At 45.6% G+C, this 24,919-nt stretch overlaps 1 protein-coding gene across 13 annotated transcripts in view; it reads right to left on the bottom strand.

Moving 5' to 3' along the window:
* The window catches only part of LOC147459986 (phytyl ester synthase 2, chloroplastic-like), a 163,856-nt gene that overhangs the window by 25,413 nt on the left and 113,524 nt on the right, over positions 1-24,919 (bottom strand). For 12 of the 13 annotated variants that reach the window (XM_086511141.1, XM_086511140.1, XM_086511139.1 and 9 more), the window contains 5 exons: positions 22,454-22,652; positions 22,316-22,366; positions 22,125-22,205; positions 21,923-22,002; positions 21,415-21,463 (listed from right to left, as the gene is read on the bottom strand). In XM_086511141.1, coding sequence (XP_086367267.1) covers positions 21,415-21,463; positions 21,923-22,002; positions 22,125-22,205; positions 22,316-22,366; positions 22,454-22,652 — 460 coding nt within the window. The remainder of the gene's footprint in view (positions 1-21,414; positions 21,464-21,922; positions 22,003-22,124; positions 22,206-22,315; positions 22,367-22,453; positions 22,653-24,919) is intronic. The other variant, XM_086511145.1, reaches the window with a different exon arrangement.

Consider the following 24,919-nt stretch of genomic DNA (forward strand, 5'->3'; position numbering starts at 1 on the left):
AATTGCAGGGGCTCTCTATGGACACACCCAGGGAGACTGGAAGAGGTGATGCATGATAGAGACATCATTCTACTCACAGAGACACACGAGAGCTCAGAGAGAGGTCTACCCCGAGTACAGGACTATCAATGGGAGTCTACACATAGGAAGTGTACACGACACAACACCTCGAGAGGATCTGGCGGAGTAGCAATCCTCTACCGCCACCCACTTCACAGCAGGATACAGATAGGAGCACGCAATCCAGAAGCACAATACATGTGGATACGGATTGAGCTATCTGAGAAGCACACCCTCTACATCGCCATATGCTACTTTGCACCTAGCGGCTCCAGGTTTGCACAGACAGATGGAGGAGAGACAGAGGGGGTCTACACACACAGAGAAGAGGAGGATAATTCACACTCACCATATGCATGTCTCAGAGAGGAGATCATGGAGTACTCTAGATTGGGTGAAGTCTTCCTCGTGGGGGATTTCAACGCCAGGACACAGAGTAGACAGTGTGATATTTACGACTTCGACGACCCAGAGCTACTCTCTACCATGGAGGGCACAGGGGCAGAGAGGATCTCTAGAGATTATGCTGAGCGCTTAAACCAGATACCTGGGCAACCACTGATCCCAGCACCATCTGATCCTCGACCTACCACCTCGACTTTCTTCATATCTGGCATGGTAGAGGGCCATCCGACGCCTTCAGCATGGCTGCTCAGCAGATCACACTTGACTACAGAGTGAGCACCTGATATATGCAGTAGACACTCTCTCTCCCTTGATAGCACGTCTCTTCAACCACGCTTTGGTTGAGGGACTACCAGAAGAGTGGACTATGCACACCATTGTTCCTATCCACAAATCTGGAGAGACCATGGACCCAGGGAACTACAGGACTATCATGATTGGTCACACATTGGCCAAATTGTACGGGGCAGTTCTTGAGGCAGAGCTTAGCACACATGCAGAGGCATCAAGCATACGTGCTGTAACCGGCCCGTAGGGCGGTAGGCGTTGGCTTTCACCCGAAATTCTTTACTTTATATACACACACAGAGCACTTTGCAAAGAGAACCTGCGACGGGAGTTAACACTTGAATACACACACGGCTCGGAAGCTAGAATGCTCCGAGCAGACGCCGACAACCTGTAGGCCCCAAAATTGGCGCCCCTTTCGGTATTTCTTTATTCTTTAGGAGGGTAAATTACAAGGTAAGGTCCTGGGAATCCTTCACGTGTATCCACCTAGATACCATTTGATTTGGCCAAATTTCGGCAGCATAACAGCCCCAAAACTTGCGCAAAACCGATTCCCCTGCTGGAACTCGCTTGCACTGTCGTATACCCTCTGAATCCTGTCCAAAAACAGTAAATTCAGCACGCTGTATTTACTGGTTTTTGCCCTGTTTTCAGCCCCAAACAGTCCCCTAACTGTCCTTTGCCAGTGGGGCACGATTCCCAATGATCCTGGCGTCCGTATGGCTGAAAAACAGTCAAATTACAGCGCATACACAGCGCTGATTTTGCACCTGTACGGTGAGGTTATGACCCTCACCAGTGCCTGCTTTGGAGCAGCAGTTAGCTACCCCTGTTCCTGCTCAAGGAGGCTCTTGCCTCAGCACAAAAGCATGAACCCACACAACTGTACATCAGTCAAATGAGTAGCCCTCTTGTGGGGCATCACATAACTGCACGTAGGGGAGAAAGAGAGCAGTATGTAGCGTGCGGGGCATCACTCCCGTCACCATACTGTGCATAGAGGGCAAGGTAAGCATTCCATAGCTTCTGTACCTGTTACAATCCGCCTGTGGCTGAAAATGGCGCCCCCTTTGATGATATGCAGCTCGTTTTTGCCTCCTAGAGTGGCAGAATCGCTCACAAGCTGACACGTCGCCCAGTTTCCGAGTTTGGGCTTTCCCTGCTAAAAATATCTCAACTGGTGCGTCAGTTGACTTCGCGGCAGAGTTGTAAAGTGTTCCCCTAGTCATACCGAAGGTAATGACGCGAACACATTTCACGGCCCAAAATAGCAGTTCCCTAAATTTTAGGAGATGCTTCCGTTGGGCTCCCACTGGTCTTCTGACCATCTATCCTCATTGGGACCGCATCCAAAAATGCAATGTGGCCCAACTGTCGGATACTTTTTGTTGGTAGTCCCACCTTGACTTTATGCCTTAATTGAGTTCACTTCCTAGTATCCACCAACCTGCTAAGTGCGACGGGGGGACCTATATGATCTTGCTCTGAGCCTAGACATCCTCTTACCATACGAATTCCAGTGCCGACCACTTCCCGTCTGCGGGTGAATCTACCGTTCACATTGGCCATACAATGTCCGACCGTTTGCTACTTCAAGAAGAGGGTCTTAAACAAATAAAATAAACCCCATTGGAAAGAAACCAACAACCAAGGTTAGCAGTTGCCACATCTCTGTGACATGGTTAATAACTGCCACGTCCTCGTGACATACCCCCCTCTTGAAATCGCAAACGTCCTCGATTGCATACCATAAATACACGCCACTGATGATCTTGTGTTATTAACACTCTTTTATCATCGCATGTATCCGCAAGAAAGGTCGTAACATACATAGATACAAATGACTTAATGAGGCCTTCATACTTTTGCCATTTCCATCTATGGCACTGAATTCATATGTACATTTGATGTACTAGCTCTATCATTACCCCTCCTTTGCACACGTTGGGTTGGGGCATAAGTAGGCTGTAACCCAAAGGCTTCAAGGTAAAGCTGCAATACATTTGGTGACTCTGACAATTCATGCTCTTCCATCCACTTTGCATCCATAGGCGGATAGTTCTTGAACTTCACCAAATAGCGTCTTGCAACTTGTCCTTTAACTTTTCTGTCCTTATGTGCCAAAACTTGCTCAGGTACCAGGATCTCATCAAGTTCCTCAACTTCTGGCTGATCCTCAACTGGCATATCTTCTGGCGCATCACCCACGAAGGGTCTTAGAAGACTCACGTGAAACGCATTATGAATCTTCCATGCATCAGGCAATTTCAGCCTGTAAGCCACATCGCTGATCTTGTCAAGCACTTGAAAAGGCCCATAGTAACGCATGCTGAGCTTAGGAAACAGCCGTTCCTTACCCTTCATCTTCTTTAACCTTGCCTTTTCGAACCTTAAAAGAACCCAATCACCAGGTGATAGTAGCAATTCACGACGGTGACGATCAACAGCCTTTTTCTGTTTTGCCTGAGTCTTCTCCAAGGCAACTTTAATCTTCTTATACATCTCATCCAAGTTCTCAACATATCGATCTGCCTCAAAGATCTTGTCCTTTGTATGCAAAATGGGAGGAACCTTTTTGCCGCCTTCAACAATTTCAAAAGGTGCTTTGCCAGTAGACGAATGCACTGTATTATTGTACGCATACTCAAGCGTAGGCAAATACTGTTCCCACTTGCCCTTATTATCTGACACATAGCATTTCAGCAGATCTAAGACAGTAGAATTGGCCTCTTCTGACTGTCCATCAGTTTGTGGATGAAACGAAGACGAGAACTTGAGCGTAGTACCCATGTTCTCAAACAATCCTCTCCAGAACAAACTGGTCATGCGAGGATCACGATCATTGATAATCGATTGTGGCATACCATGGTACTTAAACACATTGTACATGAACAAGCGTGCCATCTGATCAGATTTTATCTTCTTCCTGACAGGGATAAAATGGGCCTGCTTGCTGAACCTGCAGATAATGGTCCATATACCATCATTCCCTATTGGCGTCCTTGGAAGATCAAAGATAAAGTCCATAGCAATGCTTTCCCATGGCTTATCCGGAATCGGCAGTGGTTGTAACAACCCTGGTGCCTTTTGCCTGTCAAACTTGACCTTTTGGCAAACTATGCATGCTCGCACAAAGGCATCCACATCTCTCCTCAAGGTAGGCCAATAGAAGAACGTCTCTACCGCTTTAACTGTTGCATCAATGCCACGATGCCCTGCATACGGTGGGACATGACTCTCTTCCATGACCTTATGTCGCAGTGGCCTAGTGACACAAAGTCTGCCATGCATCATCATAAAACCATCTCTGAGGAGGTAGTGCTCGTGATGTTGCCCCTCTTGTAACTGTTCAAAGATCCTTGCAAAATCTTCATCAGCAGTATACTGTTCCTTCATGTCATCTAACTCATGATGATAAGGAATTGACACAGCTGAAATTTGTGGCTTTCTTGATAACGCATCAGCCACAACATTCTTCTTGCCTTCCACATGCATAATCTGGAAGTGGAACATGGAAAGAATGTTTGCCCATCGCATATGCTTTTCGGATAACTTTGACTGTGTCAAGAAGTATCGCAAGGTCTGATGATCTGTTTGGACAACAAAATCAGCACCTAAGAGGTAGTGCTTCCAGCTAGAAAGCGCATGAATCACGGCCAAGAGCTCTTTCTCATAGACTTGCATAGTCCTCTCTGGCCCTTGCAAAATTCGGCTTTCATAGGCTACTGCCCGTCCATCTTGCATTAGCACTGCTCCGATGCTACTGCCACACGCGTCACATTGGACCACAAATGACTTTCTGAGATCTGGCAAAACAATAACTGGATCTGAAGTCAACTTTTCCTTTAAGAGACTAAAAGCTGAAATCTCTTTTTGGGTCCATCTGAAAGTGACCTCTTTCTTTTGCAATGCGTGAAGAGGCGATGCTATCTCTGCAAAATTTCTGATAAACCTTCTATAGTAGGAACACAATCCCAAGAAGCTTCTGACATCGTGCACAGTCTTCAAGTCTGGCCATGTCTTGATAGCTTCGACCTTTGCGGGATCCATTCTAACACCATCCTTTGAGACTATGTGGCCCAGAAAGTGGATCTCTTCAAGGAAGAATTCACTTTTCTTAGGATTGACAAGTAACCTGTGACTGCGCAGCTCTTCGAACACAATGGTCAAGTGACGCCTATGCTCCTCTTCATTCTTCGAATACACAATCATGTCATCGAAGAATGTTCCAACAAACTGTTGATGCGAGCGGAAAATCCGGTCCATCATTCTGTTGAACGTGGCAGGAGCATTTGTTAGCCCAAACGGCATCACTAGAAACTCATAAAGACCAAATGTCGTTCTAAACGCAGTCTTGTGCACATCCTCTGGGCTTATACGAATCTGATGGTACCCACTCTTCAGGTCTATCCTGCTGAAAATTGCAGCACCCTCTAAACGATCGAGAATATCATCAATGCGAGGAATAGGAAACCTATTCTTGATGGTATTCTTATTCAACGCACGGTAATCAATACACATGCGCCATGAGCCATCCTTCTTCTGCACTAGGAGCACTGGGGAGCAAAAGGGTGAAGAACTAGGCTGAATCAGCCCCTTCTCTAATAACTCCTCAACCTGGCCCATAATCTCTTTCTGCTGCGCCGCACTAACCCTGTAGGGAGGTCTATTTGGTGGGCTACACCCTGGCACCAAATCTATCCGATGGTCCTCAGGTCTCTCTGGCGGTAATTGCGACGGTAATGAATCAGAAAAACAGTCACTAAACTTTTGCAAAAATGCTGACCTTTCTTTATCTAACATAGATAAATTTGACTGATCCCTATCTGAGACATCACGTGCAAAAATCAAGTACACAGAAAGATGATTCTTTATTACAGAAGTGATAGCAGAAGCAGATACAATAGGGACTGACTCTCCTTTAAGCTTTACATCCAAGATGTGAGTTTTGCCCCTATGCTGTACAGTGATCTTTTTGTTGTAGGCATCCAATACTCCATGCACTCGGAACATCCACGGGATCCCCAACAAGGCGTCACAACCTTCGAGCGGCATGATGTAAAACTCTTCAGTGTCCACATACGACTGAATATGCAGACGCAGTTTTCCAACGATGGGAGTAACACACTCTGAGTGGCCAGGACATGCCAACCCTGCCTCTGCTGTGTACCCCATCTCTTCAGCTTTGATGCCGAGCTTCATAGCTAACTCTGGTGAGATAAAGTTGGCTTTGGCACCTGGATCAAAGAAGATGAGTGCCGTCTGATCCCTAACTTTACCCCATGCCTTGCATAACTCACTGGCATCTGTGCTGGGTCTGTCACCCACCATGTCTGGCACTAAACCTGCCGTGGGTTTTGGCTTCTTGCCTTTCTGGTCTTCTTTATCCTCTGAGTCAGCTGGCCTTTTCCTTTGTGGACAATTGATAGAAATATGACCAGGCTGCTCGCATATAAAGCATTTGTTCTCAGCCATTAGGACCTTCTTTTCCTCGAGCGACTTGCGCACAAAAGGCTTCCTTTTCTGTTTCTTTGCCTGCGCTCCAGAAGTCCCAGCTGAATCCTTGTCCTTGGTGGCCTTTTCTGACCCCTGTGACGCATCAGGAGCCGTCTTCACAAAGGGCTTCTTCGCTGAATTTTTCTTTTGCTGCCCTCCTTTATCACTGCTCGGAAATCCACTGTCCTCTCCTTTCAACAGGGCAAGACCAGTGTTCGCAACTTCCATAAGCTGAGTAAGGGTAGCCACTCTATTCTTTGTACAGTAATCGCGAAGCCCTTTAGGCAACCCACAACAATACTTCTCTATCTGCTCTGTCAGTGGCACAAATCTGTAGGAGGTCACTGAGAGTAATGCTTTACAAAACCTCCTATTGTACTCCAGCAAGCTCTTGCACGAAGCTGCCATAAGCTGGTGCCAATCTGTCAGGACATCGGCTTCAAATTCATTTGATAGCCAAGCAGATGCAAACATTTGCTTGAAGTAAACCCAAGTGGCGGGTGCCTGTCCTTGCATTAACAATGTCGTCCACCAGGTAAGCGCATTGTCCTTTAAGAAAGTGGCAGCTTTCCTGACCTTCGAGGCCTCTGTAAAATTCCCTCCCGCATAAGCTGTATCAAACTGCTGGAGGAAAGTGAGTGCCTTTGTCTTGTCCTCGAAACCACTGAAGGTACTGAACTCTACTGCTGCACCACCCTCTTTGTAAGCCTTCGGCTTCTCTAGTGCCCCCAAGTTGTCATACGGGATGGTCTGCAACATGGGCACTGTAGTAGGCATGATCGGCACGTGTTGGCCATTCACATTTTGCGTCAGAGGTGCGATATCTGGCTGCTGTCCAGAAAAACCAGCCATGCCAAAATGACCCTGTGGCACCCCAACCTGGCCCTGGTTGCCGTGGAAACCTTGCTGCATGCCGATAGTACCATACATGGGGTTTGGCATGATGCCTTGCATACCCCCGAACACTGTTCCTGGCATGTACGGCTGACTTCCAGACGCATAACCAGCCATACTTTGGAACACTTATCCACCCCCGAAATACCCAGGATGTACCGTGGGTGGTGGAAAAACTGAGTGCATAGCCTGGTATCCAGCTCCCTGTCCATTCAAGATAGCATGCTGGCTCTGAAAGGTGGCGGGCTGAACTGGCATAACCTGTGGAATAGGCGTTCTAGCCACCTGTTCAAGCACGGGAGGAACCTGCTTTGGAGCCCCCGACTCCGCAACATGTGAGTGTTCCCTTTCCTCCTGCGCCTCATGTAGTACCTGGGCTTGAGCTTCAACAAGCTCCGTACGCGGCGTAGGTTGCCTATTTTGATGTTGCACTGGTGGCGCTTGCAAGAATTCCATAAACCTCAGATTCTGCACCAGCTGCGAAAAGACATTCACCGCGGCAACTAACTGAGTCTTAAACGCATCATCCTGAAGTTGCCCTGTCATAAAGCCCTGTACTACTGGAGGGACATTCACGTTGACAGGAGGTACAGACTGACGTGGCCGTGAGCTCTCGCCAATCTCAAAAACCATAGGAATCTCCTGCCTGTCCTTTGGAGAGGAACCCTCTTCCATAATTCCCTTCCCCTTGTCGGCCATAGTGTAATCCCCGTGTTCTTGCACTGTGTGTTTACCCTGAACAATCCAGGCTCACTCTTTGAGGAAAAAGTGATTGATATCCCGGCGATGGAACCATGTAACCGGCCCGTAGGGCGGTAGGCGTTGGCTTTCACCCGAAATTCTTTACTTTATACACACACACAGAGCACTTTGCAAAGAGAACCTGCGACGGGAGTTAACACTTGAATACACACACGGCTCGGAAGCTAGAATGCTCCGAGCAGACGCCGACAACCTGTAGGCCCCAAAATTGGCGCCCCTTTCGGTATTTCTTTATTCTTTAGGAGGGTAAATTACAAGGTAAGGTCCTGGGAATCCTTCACGTGTATCCACCTAGATACCATTTGATTTGGCCAAATTTCGGCAACATAACAGCCCCAAAACTTGCGCGAAACCGATTCCCCTGCTGGAACTCGCTTGCACTGTCGTATACCCTCTGATTCCTGTCCGAAAACAGTAAATTCAGCACGCTGTATTTACTGGTTTTTGCCCTGTTTTCAGCCCCAAACAGTCCCCTAACTGTCCTTTGCCAGTGGGGCACGATTCCCAATGATCCTGGCGTCCGTATGGCTGAAAAACAGTCAAATTACAGCGCATACACAGCGCTGATTTTGCACCTGTACGGTGAGGTTATGACCCTCACCAGTGCCTGCTTTGGAGCAGCAGTTAGCTACCCCTGTTCCTGCTCAAGGAGGCTCTTGCCTCAGCACAAAAGCATGAACCCACACAACTGTACATCAGTCAAATGAGTAGCCCTCTTGTGGGGCATCACATAACTGCACGTAGGGGAGAAAGAGAGCAGTATGTAGCGTGCGGGGCATCACTCCCGTCACCATACTGTGCATAGAGGGCAAGGTAAGCATTCCATAGCTTCTGTACCTGTTACAATCCGCCTGTGGCTGAAAATGGCGCCCCCTTTGATGATATGCAGCTCGTTTTTGCCTCCCAGAGTGGCAGAATCGCTCACAAGCTGACACGTCGCCCAGTTTCCGAGTTTGGGCTTTCCCTGCTAAAAATATCTCAACTGGTGCGTCAGTTGACTTCGCGGCAGAGTTGTAAAGTGTTCCCCTAGTCATACCGAAGGTAATGACGCGAACACATTTCGTGGCCCAAAATAGCAGTTCCCTAAATTTTAGGAGATGCTTCCGTTGGGCTCCCACTGGTCTTCTGACCATCTATCCTCATTGGGACCGCATCCAAAAATGCAATGTGGCCCAACTGTCGGATACTTTTTGTTGGTAGTCCCACCTTGACTTTATGCCTTAATTGAGTTCACTTCCTAGTATCCACCAACCTGCTAAGTGCGACGGGGGGACCTATATGATCTTGCTCTGAGCCTAGACATCCTCTTACCATACGAATTCCAGTGCCGACCACTTCCCGTCTGCGGGTGAATCTACCGTTCACATTGGCCATACAATGTCCGACCGTTTGCTACTTCAAGAAGAGGGTCTTAAACAAATAAAATAAACCCCATTGGAAAGAAACCAACAACCAAGGTTAGCAGTTGCCACATCTCTGTGACATGGTTAATAACTGCCACGTCCTCGTGACACATGCACCAGGACAGGCAGCGACTATCGACCACATCTTCGTGCTTCGCTGTCTAATTGATGGAGCGAAAGCACGGAAGAGGAGACTCTACTGCTGCTTTGTGGATTTCCGCAAGGCTTTTGACACTATCCCTAGAGAGAGACTCTTTCAGCGCCTTCAGGAGCTACAGATACCATCTAAGATGATATGGGCCATCCATTCTTTGTATGCACAGGTCTTTGGTAGAGTGCGATGTCCAGGTGGACTATCGGATTCCATTGCTAGCACCATTGGGGTGAAGCAAGGATGCCCCCTCTCCCCTACTCTATTTGGTCTCTACATCGACGAGATATCAGATTACATTCTACGAGCAGACGGAGCGGGATCAGACTTAGCAAGTATACCAGTCCATATTATGCTCTATGCTGATGATATCACTCTAGTTTCTGAGACACGGGAGGGACTACAGAGCCACCTACGAGCCTTGGATGATTTCTGCACACATCGAGGGCTCACAGTGAACCTTGGCAAGACCAAGGTCATGATCTTCCACACCTCCAGGACAGTTCAGAGCAGAGCAGTACTCACAGTAGCAGGCAGGCAGGTCGATGTGGTTGATTCATATGTATACCTGGGGGTGACTTTCACTGGCACCACTGGCAGATTTTCCATGGCCCAGGCAGCCCGAGACCGACTTACACAAGGATATGCAGCGCTCGCCACCTTGGAACGCAGATGCCATCAGACCCACTTCCAGGAGCCCCGCACCAAGGGGTGGCTTTTTGACACTCTACTCACACCTGCCATGATGTATGCAGCCGCAGTATGGGCACCAGGGCTATCAACATCTCTATGGTCACAGATAGAGCGCCCACAGATCATCATGATCTCCCGTTTGCTCCACAGCAAACCCTCAGTACCACATGACATCATTAGACCAGAGCTAGCTGCACCTCCGATGCTAGTAGAGGCCCTCTTTCAGACAGTTTGTTTCATCCAACGCATGCGAGAGTTCCCACCAGAGAGACTCACCGGCAGAGCTTTTGAGGCATCGATACAGCTACATCAGGAGGGGGACACGAGGGCATGGTACTCACAAGTCATAGAGTGGCTTACATCCCATGGCTTGGACATCACGGATCTGCCTCCTTTTCAGTATGATCTGACTCCCCTCACATATGCCTCTCACACACCGAGAGGAATCGAGTTTTGCGACAGGATCTCTGGCAGCTATACATCAAGGAGACATGGATCACACCCAGAGAGTCTCTTCCTACGAAGAGACAGTACTACAGAGACCACTTCCTGACCATTCTAGCAGATGGGTTCATCCAGAGACCAAGATACATGGATGTATACATGCCACATAGAGCACGGGTTGCCATTGGACAGCTCAGAGTATCATCACACCAGCTAGAGATTGAGGCAGGGAGAGCTGCACATGTTCCCAGAGCAGAGAGGATATGCAGACATTGCTCAGCAGAGGTTGAGAGCGAGGAGCATTATGTATGCAGATGTAGAGCATATGAGGAGATTAGAGGCAGATATCAGACCTTGTTTGCAGATCAGCCCACCTTACATCAGATTTTTGAGTCCAGAGACCAGCAGCAGTTCGGCCGCTTCCTCATAGAGGCACAGCAACATCGGGACTCCCTCCTCCAGGTGGTATCACGTGGGAGAGATGAGCGCCAAACACAGCTCACGGACTTTTTTCAGAGGCCCACAGCAGCACCATCACCTCTGACCATCCAGAGAGGAGTGACTCTACAGCAGGCTGAGGAGGTCCGAGCTCGCAGACGCCCACGTACCCATGGACGTAGGGCACCTCGCCTACACCAGAGAGAGATTCAGGAGATCGAGGAGCACTACTATAGATCTTTGGAGGAGCGACGCATTTGAGCTTTCGCAGATCCAACCGCCATCTTACGCGGATTGTTCACACCCTATCCGCCCATGCATTATGTATTACTTCCTGACTATGGGACTGGATGGAGCTAGAGATAGGATAGCATCTCATGTTTGTACTTACCCCAGCATATAGGTTCGCATCTTCCCCCATTTTTGGAGCTCCCCCCCCACCCTTGTATCACTTACCTCCTCCCCCAGTCATTACACAGGATAGCTTACTTTTACTTTTGTACCTTTTATCCTTTATGGATACACAGAGGACACCCACCTCATGTACTCTGTTTTGTCTCATAGGCCGACTTCGGCATTTTTTTAGGCGTTAAAAATCTCTCTCTCTCTCTCTCTCTCTCTCTCTCTCTCTCTCTCTCTCTCTCTCTCTCTCTCAACTAAGGTTCCATCAGGGAATCAGGACTATTCTAGCACGACATGGAAGACGCTCAATACGACTATTTACAGAGGTGAACATTGACGAAGCTCTTCAGCGATCGATGCAATACTTTCTCGGACAATGCCCGATGTCGGGCATCCTCGGGCATGGATGATGATGATGATGATGATTTCACTCAAAACATTTTAGTCTTTTAGTTTAGTCTTTCATTTTACTTCATTTTATTTTTGTACCCAGACATTGGATCAAATTCACAAGGTTTGTATCAGTTTAGTCTCATAGGTCATTTTGGCCTTTTGAAGACGTTTTAATATAACATTTCATTTTCATCTCTCTCTCTCTCTCTCTCTCTCTCTCTCTCTCTCTCTTCCCCCCCCCCCCCAAGGCTATGTCGTTCTGATATCTCTCTCTCTCCCCACCGAGGGCTATGTTGTTCTGATATCTCTCTCTCCCCCCCCCTCGAGGGCTATACTGTTTTGATAGCCATTTTTGCCAGATACGGAACAAGGCCAAGATAGGGCTTGACTCATATACAGGCTTGGGTGATCCAGAGACAAGAGATGAGACAACAACAATATTTCATTAGAGGTGACTATTGTTTAGAAATGGAAAAGTCTGCGCGCTAGAAATTGATGAGGTTCGGCAAAAGATTTTGTTTGAATGCCATGATGTTCCTAAAGCTGGGCACCCAGGCATCCAAAGAACTTTAGCATTGGCCAAGCGATACTTCTATTGGCCAAGGATGCGCTCTTACATAGAGAGCTATGTGAAGAAACGCACTATGTGTCACGTCAATAAGGCAAAGGCCTCAAAAAAGTTGGCCTACTACATCATTAGAAATCCCAGATATCAAGTGTGAGAGTATTTTATTGTTGGTTTTCCAAATACTAGTCGTGGCAACGATGCCATTTGGGTTGTGGTTAATCGACTCGCAAAAATGGCAACGTTTATACCAAAAAAGTCGACAATAAAAAGCCATGAATTGGCAGTTTTATTTGTCGATCAGCTTTATAAGCTATATGGTTTGCCAAAGGATATCGTCAGTGATCGAGATACCAAGTTTGCTAGGCGATTTTGGCAAGATGTGTTTGCTCACCTTTGGACGAAGTTGACTGTGTCGTCCTCTTATCATTCTGATTTTCGGCTGACAAACTGAAAGGATGAATCAGACGTTGGAAGACATGTTGAGGGCTTATGTCTCTCTTAGGCAGTCTGATTGGGAAAGGTACCTTTCACAATTAGAATTTGCCTAAAATAGTAACAAGCATTTTGCCACTAGCCCATTCATGCTGACGTATGGATTTGAGCCTAGATCCCCTATTGCTATTGGCTTAGAGAAAAGTCAAAGATCGCCAAACTCGTGATTTCTTGTATGATATGCAAGAAATGCTCGAATTTGCTAAGGATAGTATAAGGACAACTCAGGATTGAGTTACTACTTATTCTAATCAAAAGAGATCTCCAAGGACTCTAGATGTGGGACAATGGGTCTATCCAAAGATTCCAAGGCAATGCAAACTGGAAAGCATTATAAGCTTTCAGCTAGACTTTGTGGTCCATGCTTGATCACAAAGGAAATTGGCCAAGTTGCTTATAAATTGGCTCTTCCTTCAGATGTTAGTGTACATCCACCAGTCTTTCATGTCAATCGCCATAAAGAAAAACTAGATGAAAGTGACATGGTTGTAGCAATCGAGGAAAATGTATGGGAAGATATCCAAAGTTAGTATATTCCTCAAAATCCAGAAGCTGTTCTAGATCACGATATTCGTCATTCGCGCCGAATCACTAATTATGAGTACTTAATTAAATGGAAGGGCCAATTTGAGAGGTTTGCTACTTGGGAATCACTTAGAGCTTTAAAAGCTCAGTATCTCCACTTCATTGATGAGGACATCAATGATTCTTAAGGGGGGAAGTATGTTATGTCCGGCTTACAAGAGAGGGGATCTAGTCTATGACACCATCAGGATGGACGTCCAGTGTCCGGCGGATGTAGTGTGAACAATGTTAATATGGCAAGTCACTTTTATAAAAAGGAGGCCAAGGCCTCATTTGTATCTATCGACCCCCACGAGCAGAGTGCCACTGGTCAGCCCGCGAGGCTAGGAGTGCGTGAGGTCACCTCGAGGAGGTGAGGCGGTATGGGACGTGCGGTCTTACAAGTGCACGCCTACGTAAGGACACTGGCTAGCACAGGGGAGCTGCGGGATGGTGGCTATGGTCGGGTGGTTTGTCCGACATGTGTCCATAGGCGGTCTATGTAGCCGAGAGATCCTCTTCGTGTGCTCATTTCAATTATCCTCTTCCCTCTATTCCATGGCTACTATCAAGCCTTGATCTGCAACTTGGAATCGGTTCTTCTACCAGCCATACCCAAGTCACCAAGAGTGGTCTCATCCCAAATACACTGCCAAAGAGCTAATGTTCGGTTGACACATTCGAACGTCTCATCTTAGTACAATCTCTGATGTTAGTATAGTACAAAATGGACTCTACCAAGGCTAGTACAACACGTACGATGAAAAAAAGAGAGACTAGAAAAGAGCTTAACGTACCAAAGTTGATTCGAACGTCTGATCTTAGTACAATCTCTGATGTTAGTATAGTACAAAATGGACTAAACCAAGGCTAGTACAGCACGTACGATGAAAAAAAGAGAGACTAGAAAAGAGCTTAACGTACCAAAGTTGAAAGGCCCAAATGGCATCTTTGCATCACACGAGGCTTGAGCTTTGGCCCCACACGCTTGGAAGTAGCCCATGGGCCATGTGACAATACTTGGCTAAAAGACCAAAATTTGCACAAAACTATCACATGCGCTTTTTCCTATATAAGCACGCTAGGGGCTCCACCTTGGGCATCAAAAGATCACTAGAACCAGCACCTCTTGCACGGGCATCAGTACTCTAGTACCCAATTCCACCAAGCACGAGCGTTTTCAGCCATGAAGCACCAGCGTTTTCAGCCATGGAGTACCAGCAGTGTCAACCTATAGCATCAACGTTCGCAGATTCCCTCAATCCAGCCTAGTGTTTCAGCATCAGATTCTGCCTAAGTGAACTGTGATAAAGTTTGTGAAGTATTTTAATAATTTCTCTCATGTGGTCGTGCCAGATTCCCAACTTGGGGTGTCGAAGTCTATTTCAGTGTTATCAGAGCACAATCGATTTTTCCTTCCACTGGCTAGATCCGATCTCGTTTACCGCGACCCACATGGATTCACGTGACGAGTCCCACAAGAATCAGACGAATCCACCTGACAATTCTAGATCGGGTGAAAGCACGGAAAATTCTAATGGACGACCAAAGAAAGAATACGGGCCACCACGGCCTACGGAGTATGAACGAATGGAGATGCAGCGTCAACAGCAAGTTGATGCTTGTGCAAAACAGATGATCTAGTATTCGAAGGATCCCCAATACGCAAAATTTTTGACATGGCGATTGATGAGATGCATTCTTGACGGCGTACGGCCATCGATTCACCCTTGAAATCAGCTCTGAAGAAAGCTCCTACTCCACCACAGATGTTCACCGGAGATGAACTTGACAACGTTGTCGAAAGATGAGTCACCCAACTCTTTGGGGCCACGAAGCATTCAAAGAGACGCAATCAAGAGACACATTCAAAGAGTCCCAAATGATGACGTGGACAGTTGTATGGACGTCTGAAAAACGCGCTAACATGCTGACGTGGTAGGCCGTACGGATTTCCGCAAAATATGTTGACATGTGCTGACGTGGCACGGTGTACGGATTTTCGCATTTTTCGTTGGCAGCTTTTGGGCCAGTAGCTTTTGAGTTTGAAGCTTTTCATGTACTGCTTTTGTGAGGGCCCCTGGGCCTTTAAATAAGTATTGAGAGGGCCTCTGGACTCAGTTTTTGTTGACGAGTAGCTGAGCAGCGAGGACCCTCGAACTCTCTAACTTTGCTGAATCATTAATATAAAATTAAATGCCGAAAGGGGTGCCAGACTTTGGGGCCAATACCTATGGGCACGAAACTACGCCGGGCCGTGTCGACTCAAGTGAACTGTGATAAAGTTTGTGAAGTATCTTCTCGTGTGTCGTGCCAGATTCCCGACTTGGGGTGTCCAAGTATGTTTCACATATCTGATGATAGCCTGATTGCAGGTCTATCTTCGTGAAGTATAACGCTCCATGGAGTCGATTTATCAGATCATCCATATGCGGGAGCAGATACTTATTCTTGACAGTAAGCTTATTCAATCCCTTGTAATCCACACAAAAACGCAATGTTATTCTTCTTTCAAGAAGGTAACACATGCGCTCCCCACAGGGCTTTACTTGGCCGTACGAAACCCTTGTCAAGATAATCTTTCAGTTGTCGCTAAATCTCGCCCTCTTCGTTTTACTAAACCGGTAGGGTTGCATTGAAAAATGCTGGCTACCAGCTATCTCAATGGCATGATCTACTCCTCTCGAAGGCAGCAAGCCAGAAGGTACATCATCAAGAAAAATACATCCTTGAAATCAGTCATGATTTCTAGGATAAGGGTGGACCCGTCAAAATCCCGAACTTCAACAAAAGAACGTGAATCATTTTTACGAGACTCGGTGACATAAGTACCAAGTACTAGTGAATCGGACCATGAAGATGGTATACACTCATAAAAGCCGACATCGGAAGAATTTATATCCAAACATTTCCAAAGCAATGACAATTTGTATTGCAAACCCATTATTTATAGAAATCTAATTACAAAGTGAAACAAACACATGAGACATGTCCTGTTTAACAAAAACAAAAGAGTGATGTACATAGTCTACATACAATGTATCTTGTTGATTAAAAAACCATGGAATTCTTAAGATAACATCTCCTCTATCCAAGCGCATGATGTGTAAATCCAGGTTCTCTTTGTAATCAGCTAGCTTGAGCGTCAAGTCCAGAACCATCTGATTCCATACATCGGTATCTTCGCCACGAGCCATCTTCACGCGATACTCATGGTCATTGTTTCACGTTTGCAAGCACAGTTTCTGTACCAATTTTGCATCCACAAAATTATGTAAACTTCCGTTATCAAGGAGTAAGGCCACGTCGTGACCATTGATCTTTTTGAGAAAACGGAGAAGATCGTGCTTATCAAACACTTTGGTACTAAACGTACAATCAATGCATGAATTATGTGCTAAGTGATGGATTTCAACTTGAATAAAATCGAAGTTACTTGAGATCTCATGAATTTGAACCGAAGGGCATCCTTGCGGTTTCTTCGTCTTCTTCTTGGGGCAATGTTTGATGGCTCATCTGGCCACAACCAAAGCAAGCTCCGTTTCTCACTGCATCCGCAATGACAACATTCCCGGCTTTATTCTTACCCATGAGAGGTGGTGTCGAGAGAAGGTCTCCACGGCGATTTTGGACCTTTGCTTGAATTGAGGCCGTTTCCTCGAAGTGCCCTTGCTGAATTGGTGATCAGAACTTCTTTTCTTCTCATTATTCGCTCAATTTATCAAATGAAACGTCCTAACCTTTGCCACAACATTCTCGACATTGGTCGGGGCTTTATCCTTAATCAAGGGCCAACGGTAATCTTCATTCAGATTCAGTAGATACATATGCACAACATGTGTAGAATCCACCTTACAGAAGGTGGGTGCTTCTTTGAAAGCTGTTGTATACTTATTAAAAGACAAAGTTTTCATCGAAAGACTATAACTTTGCATAGGCTTTCAAACGATCCATTTTTGCAAAATCCTTCTTGAATTTCATGCAAAAATCAGTCCACATCGTAGGCTTCTCTGTCATATCACGCCACCAAGTAAGCGCCTTACTGTGCAAATAGAGAGGAATCATTTAAATCCTCCGTTCGTCATACTCTTCATGGAGATCAAAGTATGTTGTCCACTGATGAAGCCAGTTATTTACAGCTAATTCCGTACATTCTTTCTCTTCCACGGACTAATTGGTAGTCTTGCACGGAATTGTCGTAGTGGAACCACCTGTGAACGCCCAAAAGCAGTAATCTGCTTCCGCAATTGCTAAAGATGGATGTCGTTCTAAGAAACGCGCACAGTCATCAACTGAGGCGTATTTTTGAGAGCGACGACACCGGCATTAAACCCTTGCACAGCTCCTTCGAGAGAGCCCAAACAAATGTTTGTCTGCTAAAATTTGCATTTTCCAGAGCAGATCTGCGCTCATTGAGGCTATCAAAAGTACTTGTAATCCATGTATTAGAGCATGCATAAATGGAATCTGTGTGTTACCTCGCGTCTCTTCACGTTGTGCACCTAAGTTGGAGGAACCCATGACGAAACTCGGTAAAAAACTACAATTTTTAGGCGGAAATAGACCTTTGCACTTTTCTGTCGTGAAAAGTTGAACTCAAGGAAGCTCTTCTTGTCGGCATGAGTGTCCGAAGGTGGGCAGGTGACAGCGAGAGCGCGAGAGCGCGTGAGCGCGAGCAGATGGGAGAAAGGGTTGGGAGAGGAGCTGGGAACCAAAAAATGAGTTTCTCTGTAAGTTTTTCTGCTCTCTGGAAGTGGGTTTTCAGGCTCACTTAAAAAGGTGATGGCCACATTGAAACAAAGGTCTAGCTTTCTTTACAAAAATTAACGTACGGAGAGAAAATTGATAGCGTAGAAATCCCCCCCCCCCCCCCCCCCCCCCCCCCCCCCCCCCCCCCCCCCCCCCCCCCCCTTTTAGCCAATTGACCTCAAACCACCCGTTTGGAAATTTTTAAGCCATGCACAAAGACTGCCTCCAAAAATCGATCGATTTTTGACCCTCACGCACATCAAATAATCTCTCTCTCTCTCTCTCTCTCTCTCTCTCTCTCTCTCTCTCTCTCTCTCTCTATGTGTGTGTGTGTGTGTGTGTGAACCTTACACGTCAGCCTGGCCCCCTCGTCTTTACCTGTACATTGCTACAGCCAGCTGTCAACTTACCTTGTTCACTCGTGACTCAAGTCTCCCATCTAGATTTTGGTATTTCACATATCTTGAAAGGCGAATTTGTATGTATATTCAATGTATAATTATAGGTACATACATGTAAAATGAAACCTGTGTTTCGCTTTCTTTGAGCTCCGAAACGAAACGTTTCAACAACCTCGAAACCCCGAAAGGTTTCATGTCACACTGGACCTTGCTCGCAACCTCTGTGTGTGTGTGTGTGCGCGCTTCGTAGAGCAAGAGAGTGTGTGTCGAAGTAGAGAGAGAGAGAGAGAGAGAGAGAGAGAGAGAGAGAGAGAGAGAGTGTGTTCGCATCAGCAAGAATCACACGAGGAGAGTCAATGAGGACTGAAATCTGTAAAATTCAGAAATTTCCATTAGAAATCAGGAGAAAACAGTAAATTGAATGCAAATATTCTGATTCTCGCCGAAAATCAATAAAATAAAGGTAAAATTTGCCTGTTTTTTGCTAAATTTCAGAAAAATCAGCCAACATAAACTCTATTTTTATGAAAAATCAGCAAACAAATGTAACTTATCACCTGCACACTGATTGCAAGAAGAAAAATAAGTAATTTCACCAACCAGCCATTGGAAATTACGCGAAATTGAGGTTATCCGACTTAAACCAACCCATGGGTGTGCACATGGTCCTGCCAACAGAGCAGCAAAGCCGGCTCTGATACCATTAAACAAACACACGCAGAGGATCTCCCGGCTACACAGACCGCCTATTGTCGAATGAACCACCCGACCATAGCCACCATCTTGTAGCTCCCCCATGCTGAGGCTAGTGTCCAAGGACGTAGGCATGCACTTGTGCCCAGCCTCACCTCCTCAAGGTGACCTCGCGCACACCTAGCCTTGCGGGCTAACCACTTGCACTTTGCTAGTGGGGGTCGATAGAGAGGCCTTGGCCTCCTTTTTATTAAAGTGACCGGCCACACTGGCCGGGTTCACACTACGTTCGCCCGAACACTCATCCCAATGGCGTCATAGACTAGATCCCCTTTCCTATATGCGGGACATAACAATAATTAGTATTCCTGTTTGTAGAGCATCATAGTCCCTAGTGGCCAACATAATTCTTGAAAATTCTCTTTTAAAATAGGCCTTAAGGATATGGCAAGGCAGATCACAGGCTGAGGTAGATAAGGACATGGCTAGATGGTTTTGATTACCAAGACGTTTTGCTGAGCTCTAGGTTTGTTTGTGGGATTCATGTCTTTCACACATCATTTGGTGTGTGGGGAGGACAAAACGTCATGCTTTAAATCATGGTAGAATATTGGTTCAGATTGAGATGCGAGGAGACTATAAGATGTGAACCGCTTGAGACTTCCAAGCACCTTGCTAGAAAGGGGCTGAAAGCTTTCTGCTTGTTGATTGCATATGAAGCACGTGCACAGTAACCAAGAGCCCAGACAAGCTGGATGTGTGTGCCTCTATACTGCTATCATTAGCGTAATCTCAAGGATGACAAGAAGCTCCAAGAAGTGGTTGCTCGATCACAGACACAACCATCCACAATATGTGGTTAAGATGCTTCAGTGTTTTCAATGTATATGATCACATTTCCTTGGTTTTCATGAATGATGACAAGAAGCTCCAAGAAGTAGTTGCTCCATCACAAACAGAGCCCTCTGCAATATGCGGCTAACATGCTTCTGAAAGCTACCTCTGTTCAGAGTTTTCAATGTATACGATCACATTTCCTTGGTTTTCATGAATGGACTTGGAGGGCTGTGGGAGGAAGAAGAAGGCAGTCTTTCAAAAGCTACGTAAGGTCTACCCAAAGATTACCAATGCACACCGCACAAACCAGAAAGTTCAAACTCGGGCAAGCTCCACTATATGAGCAAAGCCTCAATCCCTAAGCTTTTACGTCTACAAAACTTTGTGCTAAGAGTTGTATAATCAGTTTATGTTCAAGCTGGAAAGGCTGAGCTACTTATGTCAATCGCTCATGCTGTAGAGATGAGCATAAGAGTCGAAGTCTATTATTATAATAATTGGTGGAGCAGAGCATGGCTCCAATGCTCATGCACATCTGCACCATGAGATGAGAGCACCTGTCCTAGTAGCATAGACCCTTCTTAAATGTGTGGAAACTTGTAAAGCTTTAATGCATCACTTTTATAGACACACCTTCAATACTCTATCCATTAGATATGGACTTTTAAGACTGCACATCAATACTCTATCCATTAGATATGGACTTTTGAGACTGCACAACAGGTTTGGAGACAAGTCTGCAGTATCTTTTAGAGTGGCACCAGGGGTCTTATGAGTTTTCTGCTGGCTTTTGCTAAGACTGGCTTCACTCAGTCAAAAGCCTTCGATTACTAGTTTTCAATTACAGAGTGTCTTTTGACAACGCTTTACTCATTGTTGTCAGACTGAATGCAACCATTTTCCTTGCATAGTTTATGTCTCAGCCTAGCTTCTACAAAACACGGGCCTAGAAACCATGAAGCAGCACGCACATACACACTAGAGCTTTCACATTTTTGCTTGTCCATACAAAAGGACATGTTCCAAATGAGTCTTGTATATGACTCTCATAAGCCTTGTAAATTTCTAGTAGAAAATCCTGAGCCTTGTTTTGGGATGCATCCACGTCATTACACTACTAATACGTCTTTCATGTTTTGTTCTTGTCATGCTGTTTTCCCTGCAAGAAAACAATACCATGGCCCTAAGCCTTATGCAAGTTGATGTATCACCGGCAGAAAGAAAGAAAGATTTATTGAAGTCACTTAAATAAAGATCTTATCGGAAACAGTTGCTCACCCGTAGAAGCTTGTAAGCAGCCCGCTTGGTAGCTTTCACATGACCATACCTGAAAAGGATGTCAGTTCAGTTTGATAGCATGACATGCTTCGCGAAAGCATGAATTCTGTTTGATGAAGGACCATCAACTTGATTGAGGTAATGAGAAATCTTCAATATATTATGCACAGACAGGACATGCATTGAAGATGTGCTGGCTGCATGGAGATGATTAGGGGTCAGTATAGCAACAAGGCCTTCCTATAAATGATTGCCCTTTTTGTCATCCTCACTGGTCCATAGCTATGCCTTGGAAAAATCAAATACAGTTTTTTCCATTTGCACCAGAAATGGCATGTATTAGAAATTGAAACATAATTTTATTGCATGAAAGTATTCATTACTGGTGAAGATCAATGTTTCTGCTCTTCTTCACTCTAAATGCAGGAGCTGAATGTTATAATCATCCTTTCAATCTCAGTTTTGTTAAGTAATCTAATCTCCAAAGAAATTTATGCACAATGATTACCTTTCAAATAAGGGGCCCACAAATGTACGCCAATGACCAGGATGAGCCAAGCCCCGGCAACGAAAGCCACGTAGAAACAGCTGCATTTCGAAAAACAAGAGACACCACAAGGAATTTTCTTAACAAGAGGTGCAGATGTTTCAGCAAACTCTCCTGACTTTGATTAATATTCACTAAATAGTGTTTGGATCGCTTATCTCACACGCACTTCATGAAAAAGTAACGGTGTGTCATAGACACCAAACATTGTATGATTCCCCACAAACAGAATCGGTCTCTTTGACTGCTTAAAGCACAAAATCAAAATCTCATTAAAATAAAATAGCCACTTAGCCAAGATGCAGTCTCAGAGAATTCAAAGAGAAAATTCATGAAGCCAATTACCAATCATACCTCCGGAGATGGCAAATTCTCTTCTCCGCTTACCAAGGGAGAGGTGAGAAACTGTTTAAAAGAAGAACAATGATGTTGAGGAATAAGCAGAACCGAAATACTTCCAAGTCAACCAAATTCTGCACTACTTTCACGAACCCGCCAAGGCTGCAGGAGCCTTCCCATTTCATCGAGATACTCATCCTTTACTTCAGTCTTTTCTGAGTCTTTAAATGGGGAAGCAGGCACACCTGCTTCTGCAGACAATCTAGTCTGTGCTGATGCTGTGGCACAAAATCCATGCCTCTCCAAGATTTTGGCTAGATTGAAGTCATCTTCAAGTAGTGCAGTGTGCCCACTGTTAAAATTTGTAAATTTTAGAATAGCCTCAAACCTCTATACGATAAAGCAATGGTTTTTGAAATTAACGCTATTAATTCAAGTGCTACTATCAACAATTGCTGATATAAGACTAGACAATTGTCAATGGTGACCTTAAGAAGACAAACAAACACAGCACAAAAGCCAGTTCTTTGTCATAAAAGCAGTGTCAGTCAATATAAACTTAGTACATAATGTAGCAATTAGTCATTTTCTTGATGCTGTTACAATGCTTTTGTGTTACGCAGCAAGAAGCATACAACAATATCAAAACACTCGACCTGTAAAAGAACCCGTCAATCAAAGCCTGAGAGGGCCAGAGCAACTGAGATAACACCAGATTGGGGACCAAAAGACAGGATGGTCATCCCTTCCCCCCACCTCAAAAAAATAGAAGCACAGAATCTTCTTCATTAGTAACGGGAAAATGTTTACAAGAAAATAAATATGAAAGGGATGCACCATTCCCAATCTCTGTCCCAAATTCTGCTTGCATGATGGCAAGAATTTCTATCAGGAGAGGCCGAGCTCTCAAGTCTGCTCACTCACAATAAAAAATTTCCACAAAGAGATAGAAATGAAATGTTATATTATATTAACGTCTTCAAAAGGCCAAAATGACCTATGAGACCAAACTGTTACAAAATTGTGAACCTGATACCATGTCTAGGTACAAAAATACAACTACTACTAGAATCCATCCTCATCTGGACTCCGGATGTCGTGAGAGTATGGCTCGAATCCTTTGCTGTAGTCTCCGTCGATGTTGTGTAGCCCCTCTTCTCAATCGTGGCCGTCTGGATCGCTGTAGCTCCAGTGCTCGGTCAATGAGAGTGCTGGTAGTGGTGGAATGAGTGTGGGCCGAGCTCTGCAATGATGGCTGCTCCTTTGGCTGTTCCATATCTAGTGAAAAAAATCTGTAATCTGTCTCTGAGAATGTCTCTCTCTAGCTCTCCCCAGTAAAGTGTGTCTATATCTGTGTAACTCAAGTAGATATAGCCCAAGACATCTCTGATCCTCATAACTCATGACCCTAGAGAAAGGACCGAAACTCTCTCTAAAAAATCTGTCTCTGAGAATGTCTCTCTCTAGCTCTCCCCAGTAGTGGAAACGGCCCCAAATCTCATAGTACACTGTGCAATGACATATGTAATGTAGCTTTGTCTCTCACTCTAGCTGGCATAAGAGGCATATTCTATTGTCTCCTAGTATCCCTCTGAATCTACCAGTCTCAATCTCCAGCTGATGTGAGGATGTGCGTATCTGACCAATGGCCCACCACAAACCACGAGACATATGTGTATCCATGTAGCTGGGTCGAATCACAAACCCATCTCCTGTGAGGTGGAGAAGATGCTCTCTATAGAAAGCCATCTTCGTGCCCAACTCCTGTGGCGGCTCTATCCATGTCCTCATGGTATCCAACTGGATCAGGTCCTGACAAATGAGTCTAGTAATCTCCACCCTTGTAAGAGACATCGAGGGTGTCTGAAGAGAGTACTGGAAAGGGGTTAGCCTGTCCATGGTGAAGGCGTGCATCTGAAACCATGATGTCATCTGTGCATACCAGCATGAAGTGTCCCCCTGAAGAGCTAACTATCTGGAAGACTCAAGGACCAATCTAGCATATCTGTCTCTAGTAGTATCCCACAAGCTGTGCACAAAGGAGTCTGATCTGGTAAGCGCCTCAATCTCCATACGAGGGGCAGCTAGCTATGCTCGAATGATAGCGTGGGTATGGAGGCCTTGGCTCTAATCAAGCGAGAGATCATAGATACCAAGGGACTCTGCATACATCTCCAACCATCCTGGCCTACAGAAGGTCCCCCCATATCTGCACCGCATACAACATAGCTGAGGCTACTAGAGTATCAAAGAGCCAGAACTTTGTCGGAGGTTCCTCGAACTGAACATGCGAACACATCCTCTCCAAGCCTCCCAAGGCCGCATAAGCTCTAGTCAGTCTAGTTTCTGCTGCTCTCTCCAAAGAAAACCTCGGCCTAGTTAAGACAATCCCAAGGTAAGTGTAGGCATCTGTATAATCTACAATCTCCTGACCATATGTGAAAGTTGCTGCTGATCTCCTGATCCACTGTGGTGTGGTGTTAAACACCATAACCTTGGTTTTACCAAGGTTAACACACAATCCACTATCCTCTGCAAAACTATGTAATGCATCCAGCTGTCGCTGCATACCCTCGAGTGAGTCAGAGATCAACACAATATCATCAGCATATAACAACA

This window comes from Adiantum capillus-veneris, chromosome 4, assembly GCF_014529385.1.
Source record: "Adiantum capillus-veneris isolate H3 chromosome 4, ASM1452938v2, whole genome shotgun sequence".
NCBI lineage: Eukaryota > Viridiplantae > Streptophyta > Polypodiopsida > Polypodiales > Pteridaceae > Adiantum > Adiantum capillus-veneris.